At 37.4% G+C, this 8,877-nt stretch overlaps 1 protein-coding gene across 1 annotated transcript; it reads right to left on the bottom strand.

Moving 5' to 3' along the window:
• Positions 1-628: 628 nt before the first annotated feature.
• LOC119733834 lies at positions 629-5,757 on the bottom strand. The gene is made up of 3 exons (XM_038207203.1): positions 4,367-5,757; positions 1,422-1,696; positions 629-639 (listed from the first exon to the last, which is right to left on the bottom strand). Exons 1-3 carry the CDS (start codon positions 5,755-5,757, stop codon positions 629-631), a joined length of 1,677 nt encoding a protein of 558 aa, XP_038063131.1.
• Between the last annotated feature and the right edge of the window lie 3,120 nt (positions 5,758-8,877).

Raw genomic sequence — 8,877 nt, 5'->3', positions numbered from 1 at the left:
ACACACACGATACACTGCTTCTTGTGCCGACACCTCACGATTATGCAAATAAACAGAACCAATTTCTTTCATGCTCTCTCTAGCATCCATATTTCCTTTTCGTACTTCAACTTGAGCTTGCGACAACAATACACCCATTTCACGTTCAGCTTTCGACATGTAAGATACCACATAACTAACACACGCATATGCATCACATATATATTGAATATCCATGTTAGCATTCCAACATCTAATTAAATCTGGATTATACAGATTAACCCATACATCTTGCACTTCTCTCTTATGCACAATACTGGCCTCATTACTTAACACATCATTAGCCTGCTCAAAGTCTTTTTGTGTCATGTTAATACTTGAAAACAATTCATTGGTTGTCATCTGTTCATTCTCAATATTTCGTATTGCAGTCCACACAGATTTCAGTAAGTCCTCTGCCTCATAACATTCATTCATTTCATCTTCACTACTCTCCTTGCTAGGCATTGGTCCATCAGGGTGGGTAATGAATGTTTGCTCAGATGGTGGTCTGGGAAAATTGAACCTACACTCCGTACCCTTCTTCTTACATGACTTTGAATGCTTCCTGCTGTGTTGCTGAACCTCACTAATGATTTTATTAAGTTCTTCATCTTGTTCCTTTGATGGTAATTTACAACTAATGTATTTGTCAATAAATTGTACAACATCCTTATCTTTATCTCTTCCCATTAATGGGGCATTTTCAATCCAAAACAGACAATGTGTATGTGGCGACCCTCTCTGTTGGAATTCCACTCTGTAAAAATAGTCCTTGACTTTGCCAATTGGTTGAGCTGGAGACAAAATTACATCTCTCAAAAATGTATGGAATCGCTTGTCAAACATTCTGGCAGCAGTGACAGGATTAGTTCTTAACACAGTACACTTCTCATTCCAGTCCAAATCTTTTACATCCCTAGAATCACCTTGCTGTCTCAGAATTGTATTGATTACTTCTGGCCATCTCATATCTGCTGCTGAAAATGAACAAAACCATGTTGGTATTCCTAGCTGTCTTATCATCGCCAAAACATCCTTCTGTGCTACTTGCCAGTATGGAAGTGTACCACGAATGGGTTTGAGGAATTTATATCCACTATCAGATTTCAAAATATTACTCAATTTGTCGCTGTCACTGATCACTCTGGCATTTATTTTTTCACCATTGGGCATTTTATCAGAACCTTTACGTAATGCAATGGAAACACTGGACATAACTTTCTGAATCTCTGACAAATACTGAGCATAAAAAATATATTGGGTATTCTGTGCAAATCTATTATCTACATTCATTAGTTTGTTGTGGAAATATCTACAAAGAGTTATAGTCACATCACGTTTGTCATCAAATGTTGGTTGGCCTGTTGGAAATAATGCAGGAAAGCACTTTGCCTCATTACCCTGTTCCATCAAAATTCTGATTGGACTATTGCCTTCACAAGGGGCCACACACAGCACATCATTAAAATACTGATCCAGCACTTCTTGGCCTATATCAATTGGTTGAAGACACGAATCCAATGCCATGCCTCTCAAACGATCATCGTCTGTTTCCTCATCATCACCTCCTCCTTGTTCATCATCACTGTCATCACTCTTATCCCCAACTTCCTTTCTGACATCATCCTCATTTTCCTCAGTATCCTCAACTTCAGACAATGGATTCTCCCAATCACTGTTAATTTCAATGTCTTTGTACCACTCATTATTATGTTTCAGGTAGTATAATGCACTGTCAACATGCTGCCTATTAACAAACTGATACTGATAATACCCCTTGTATGACAATTTCCTCTTCAACTTAACACGAATCATTTCATGACTATGTTCAGCTCTTGGTAATACTTTCACAGTGTCTGTTATGTTTGAAGGAACACACACAACTGGACCCCTCATGCCATGCTGTCCACCCTTCGGCAATGCAATGAGTTTCATAAATGGTACATTTATTGCAATCAGATGTTCTTCCAAGACATTTAAACATGCTAATTCATCAGGAATATTAATTAACATCAAATTATTAATACTTGCTTGAGCAGGTATTTTGTTAGTTAGTAATTTCCTATGACATGTGTAGCATATCCACAAACATGACCTGCTTGATGCTGCTATAACACACTTTGATTGACAGTCCTCACTACAAGTATGAAGATACTCTTCAGAAATACAACTTTGATGCTTATATTTGTATTTATTACATTTCACGACTTGTTTCTTGAACAGAAGCTTGTGACATGAGGCACACACATACTCTGGTCCTTTACAAATATCTTCCTTGAATGTCTTTGTCACATTATCCATACAACGTCTCATGTATTCACGGTATGCAATTTTTCTCTGGTATTTTTCTATTCCAGCTTGTATTAAATTTCTCCTATATTTTGCGTTAGTATGATACTTTTGTTTGATGTTAGCAATAAGTCTATTTCTGTATGAATTATTGACATGGTATTTGAATTTAGCCAGATTGATTTTCCGTTCCCTATATCTAACATCTGCCTGATACTTTTGTTTTTTATAATTCTTACTTTCTTTTCTGTATGTCTCATTCTCACAATATCTTCTTTTACCAGCATTAATTAATCTTTCCCTGTATACAACATTATCACGATATTTTTTCTTTGCAGTAACATTTAACTTTTCTTTATATTTTTTCTTCAGATTGTCTCTGTGTGCAACATTATCACGATATTTAGCAATTTCAATCTTCAATTTTTTTACCTTAAACTCACTGTCATTACAATATTTCTTGTTGAATACTTCCTTCTTGTTGTCAGCATTTTCTTTGTATTTCCTTTGATCATACATTTTCTTCTTCTGCTTACTACATGTATCTCTTTGCTTTGTCTTTTCCTTGTACCTGTCCCTAGCCTTCTCTCTCGCTATTTTACGTGTCAATTGCATATTTGTTCGTTTTCGCCTCTGCTTTTTCAGTACTTTATGAGTTGTACCAATTTCAGTAGTTCCAGATGTTACATGTTTTTTTCCCTTTGTATTTAAATATCTAATATGCCATTTCTCATCCTCACATCTTTTATGGCCTCCATTGTTAATTACAGTCTGTCTTAATGCATGTTTCTGAATTGACAGCACAACATCATAGTGAATTCTCTGTCTGTGATATAAATATATTCCTTCATCCAAATTAATACCACTATCCTCGACAATATTTTTAGAAAACATACACCACTTATTGACATCATCAAATGTATATATGTCAACACCAAGCATATGTCCCATTGCCATAATTTTAACTTCCGTAGCCCATATTCCAGAATCAAACAATCTCTTGTGAATGACATACTCTTGCACATTATTATAACCTTCCCGCAAAATGCCGTCATATTTTGTTTGGTGCTTCAACATGTGATTCACAACTGCCACCCGTAAGCACATATGATTATCTTCTGTTCCTGATATGGCATATGATATAGCTCTGAAGAAACAGTTTCCATCACCTTTGATTGTCCTTACATCATGAGGTCGTTCCATTTGTTCACATTCTACAGAAATGTCATCAACTTCATCACATACATACATCATTCCATGTTTTCTACACAGACCAACCTTGGTGGTGTATCTCAACGGAACAAATTTAAACACCTCCAGCCGTATCACTTTAGTTATTTCAACATCATCACCAACATCACCTGTATTAGTGGAAGTTTCTTGATGACCACTATTTGGACAATCTTCTGTAACATTGTCAGAGAACTGATCACTAACACTTGCATTACAAGCAGCTCCATCATGTTTTATGGTACCATGCCGACAAGCCTCAATGACAGACCCATTGCCGTGACTACTACAATATGCAATACTAGCAGCATCATGTCCTACATGTACCTCATCATCTAGCCAAACATTCATGCCTGTGATTTCATACTGCTCATTACTAGACAATGACATAGATCGTGCCAAACTGCTACAGTACCTGTGAACATCTTGCCAAGCAGAGACACACTTCAGCAAACTTCTTCCCTCACTTGTCTGATTACCATGCTGATCTCTAGAATGTGAATCAAAAATATAATACATTCCATTCTGAGCAATGACAACAAACGTGGTTTCATGAAAACATATGAAACAAGCATAGTATCTCTGCAGAGTCTCTTCGAGTGCACGATTCATTAGGATCATGTTAAATTCAGATAAATTGCACTCATCTCCTAAAGTTCCACATACAGGATCTGCAAACTTCATACAAAAATGATGATTCAGCAGATCAAGTTCATCTGGCAATTCAGTCACCAACAGAAAGTCATTATTCATTGTACTGCTCTGAGATAAATGACAGTATAATTCATTTCCTGTTTGCAAGGTGACATCTAAATCATGACAAGACCAGTCTTTCAGTAACTTGGTTCTACTGTACAAAATGGCACACAAACTGTTTGCAACACATTGTTTGCCACTGTTAAAACCAAATCTCAGATCACCTTGGTGGAAGTTACCTTGCACTGTCCTTTCAGCCAATACTCTACAGTTTGTGTCTGTTCTATTTTGCATATTATTGCCCAGTTCAGTTACATCACTGATTGGCACTTCCTCACACTTCCATTTCATTGATTTACGTGTTTGATGTAACACACCTGGCTTCTTTGTACACATACCGATACTCTTATCATCAGTTTTAGATTTCATTTTCTTAGCTCCACTTTTTGTTTCACAACTTCCACTAGCACACAATGCCTGTCTTTTCCTACTTCGCAATTCATATGTCTTAGACTGTTTTATTTCCAATGCCACTGCCTGATCTTTTTGGACATTTCCTTCTTGACACTTCTTTTCATCAGAATCAATGCCTTTACTGACACTACCCACAACCTTTTTACTTCTAGTACACATTGCACTTCTTGTTTCTACAATTTTGTCCCTTTCTCTTTTCCTTCCATCCTGATCATTTGAAGACTGGCCTTTCCTTTTCCTCAATGAATAACCACCAGTCTGCTTAATTATTAGTCCCGTGCCCTCAGTTACATGTATTTTTCTCAAACCTGTCCCCTGCCCTATCCTAGCTGAACATATCTTCATTTTCAGGCCACTTACACCGTTCACGTTGTTCATCTGTTCGTCTTCAATGCTATCATCTGCATCCATTCTGTCCACAAGAGCATCCTTGTCTGCCTCATCTTCCTTGTGTGTCAACTCAAATGTATTTATATCTGTTGGAATACCAAGATCATACAAAAGTGACTTTGAAAAAGAACTTCTTCCACATTTTCGACACATCCGTGCCACAGCTTTGTTGGTCAACAACTGGTCCATCTTTGAGAAATTCATACATTTCACATGATACCAAATGTCACAGCTATCACACTGCACATGGGTTTCAAATGACTTTATACTCTGATCACACCACCAGCATTGCTTGTTATGAATTTTACTTAATTTTTCTAGACTCTTTTCACATGCTTCACTATTCTTTGAATTTCTGGCTTCAGATTGCTCGATTTTTCCAATCACCTTGTTACACTGTGCACTCATCTCTTTCCCTTTTTGCACTGTTCTTGGAGCACTACTACACCTGACGTTTTTGTTTACACGTGTCACATCACTTGCATGCTTACTGTGTTTTCTTTTTCTGTTTTGTAATTCACTCATATTATCCATCTTCTTAATAACAAACTCAAGACTTCTTCTAGTGCGACAGTACATATTTTTTTGGATTCTATCATGCACCTGTCTCTGATCTTCACTCATCCACAATTCAATCCTCTTCCCATTTCTCCTCATGTTGAAAGATTCTCTCCTAATTTCCCTTCTTCTTTTCTTCAAACTCACTTTTACTTTCTTTGTTTCTGATTTGGGCCTACAGTGACTTTGTACACCATTGCAAGCATTACCTTTAACAGTCTTGCTGTCATTCTTCAAGTAGCTCCACAACCACCTCATAACCCTTTGGTCATGTACTCTCTTTCTTGTCAGCTTGTGCACTCGTCTCCTTCGCAGTTCATCAATTTTACATGTCTTAGTTCTGCCTGGCTGTGCCACGTTTACATTCAATTCTTCTGCTCTTCTGCAAGTAGATGACTGTTTTAGAATGATTTTCTTCTTTGAGTACCTGAACTTCTTCAAAGCTTTCTGGCAAGATACTCTCTTCTTACTCAACTTGTAGATTCTCTGTCTTCTCAAAACATGCACAATTTGCCTAGCCTTAACATGTCTAGTAGTTCTTTGACTTGGCTTTACTGACATCACACCCAAAGTCATATGATCCTGCATCATCTGTTTACATAGTACACTGTCTGACAAACTTTGATCACTAGTCTACTTTGCCATATTTTGTTTACATATCCGTCTTGCCATTTGTTTCACTACCGACCGGCACTTTCCATTTTTCACTAGTATTGCCATCTCAAGAAACAGAAATGCCAACTAAAGAGATAGAAGTGCCAACTCAAGCTAAAGAGACTGAAGAGATTCAAGAGACTGGAGAGACAAAAGAGATTCAAGAGACTGAAGAGACAAAAGAAACTCAAGAGACTAAAGAGACTAAAAGAGACTGAAGCGATTCAAGAGGCTGAAGAGGATATCGATGGAGATCACTGAAGAATAAACTGGAACACCTATTCAACGAAGCAAGAAAAAACAACATTCATTCAAATACATCTGTGATACAATTAACTTCTGTAATGTACATGTCTGATTTTACTTGGGGCCATTGACCATGTTGACAGTAGCTATGGGCGGGGCCCATCTATAGTTGGCTGGCCACATCAATCTTTGAATTTTGCAAAATGTTGCTAGACTATAAAACCATGGAGCTATTATAAAACTAGCCCCATAAATGTGGCCAATTTGGACTACCTTCGTAAACATAGGCCACACATCCGCCATCACTGAACCTACTTGCACAAGTTTGCAAATTTATTTCCACATTGCGACTCCATACCCAGTTCAGTTATGCTTTAAAAATACACTCACCCTCTTAATAACAAAGTTTGAACCTGCTTCCAGTGTCAGTTGCCCAGCTGCAGCTTAATTTACAATTATTTCTGGAGGCTTGAGTGCATTTTTAAAGCATAAATGAACTGGGTCTGAAGTCGCAATGTGGAAATAACTTTGCAAACTTGTGCGAGTAGGTTCAGTGATGGCGGATGTGTGGCCTATATTTACGGAGGTAGTCCAGTAAATTGGCCACATTTAATGGGGCTATTTATACTATTAATATTATAAAGGCAGTGGATATTTTGCCGGAGACGGCAAACCTTTAGTAAACGTTACATGTAGTTTGCCGGATATGCACTGAACATGCGCAGTTACTGTTTTTTTTGTATCTCGTATTCACAAGATAGGATTCAGACCATTTTATAATTTCAGACTTTATTTCCCTTTTAAAAAAATTCCTCCAGAGCCACAAGTCTGAAAAAGAAAATGTAATACTCTGCAGTAAAATGTTTGAGACATGTTAAAATAATAAAAGAAGAATATTCTTATTTATTTGGGGATGAAAAAAAAAAAAAAATGTGGCGAGGATCAGGATCGAACCCGAGTCATCCCGCTCGCTACAGCTTTTGCTTAACCACTACACCAAACATGCTACACAACTTTTGGTGGGAATTTAATACATCTTATAATTCTTACTTTTAGGACTCCGTTCCTATATAGGGAGGGAAAGACCAAACAAAACAGCTGACTAAATGACACTCAAAAGTGACATTCTGATATTTCTTGACACATTTGAACAGTTGGCAATGACACCTTCTTCAGTATCAGGAAGTTTAAGCTTGTGGAAAGAGGGCAGGGCTTTGATTTTAGAGTGAAATTGAGGGGTAAAAGACGACGATGACAAACAGAAAACAGACTCAAAAACCAAGATGGCAAGCATGAAAGCTCGATGCAATGAAAGCTTGATGCTGATTGGCTGATAAAAAATAAACATCTTAATTTTTTTTTAGCAGCCAATCAGCATCGGGCTTTCATTATGTAGGGCTTTCACTCGCGTGTGAGAACTACAACATGCAAGTCTGACTGTGAAAAAAGGTAGGAAAGTCACATTTTCTTTGAAAGTGCTTTCACAATTACAACTCACATGAGTTTATATGAAGAAAAAAGACTGCTTTAGCCTGCAAAAGTCACTTTGGTACTGGACAGTCATCTGCAAAAGTCAGTTTTGACCAGAACTTGTAAAAAATAGAGGTGTCCTAAAACTAGTAAAAGTAAGGCAGTGTATATTTTGCCGGAGACGGCAAACCTGTAGTTAACGTTAGTTTGCCGGATATGCACTGAACATGCGTAGTTACTGGTTTTTTTTGTACTTAAAACATTTTCCGGTGACAAGTTTTAATCTGGCTCCATGCCAAAATTATCGTTGTTACCTCGTATTCACAAGATGGGATACAGACCATTTTATAATTTCGGACTTTATTTCCCTTTAAAAAAAATCCTCCAGAGCCTCAAATCTGAAAAAGAAAATGTAATACTCTGCAAAAAATGTTCGAGACATGTTAAAAAAAAAAGAAAAAAGAAGATTCTTATTTATTTGAGGATGAGAAAAAAAACCTTAAAAATGTGGTGCAGTCGGAATCGAACGCGAGTCATCCCGCTTACTAGTAGAACCTTTGGCTTTGCTTAACCATTACACCAAATGTGCTACACAACTTTTGATGGGAATTTAATACATCTTATAATTCAGCCCTATTTTAAAGAGTACAGCGCCCTCTGTTGATATGGATTGCCGCCGGCAAACCTTTAGTAATCGTTAGTTTGCCGTCATTACCTCCGGCAAAATATCCACTAATCCCACTGTCTAAAAGTAAGGATTAGGCCTACCAAGTAGTCATGCAAGTACCACCAGTACCGTAAGTTCAGTCCAAGCATGTTGTTAGGCCTACTCCGACTAATGATTTCCCT

This window comes from Patiria miniata, unplaced genomic scaffold, assembly GCF_015706575.1.
Source record: "Patiria miniata isolate m_02_andy unplaced genomic scaffold, ASM1570657v1 HiC_scaffold_26, whole genome shotgun sequence".
Lineage (NCBI taxonomy): Eukaryota > Metazoa > Echinodermata > Asteroidea > Valvatida > Asterinidae > Patiria > Patiria miniata.
This window is presented reverse-complemented; position numbering and strand designations above follow the sequence as displayed.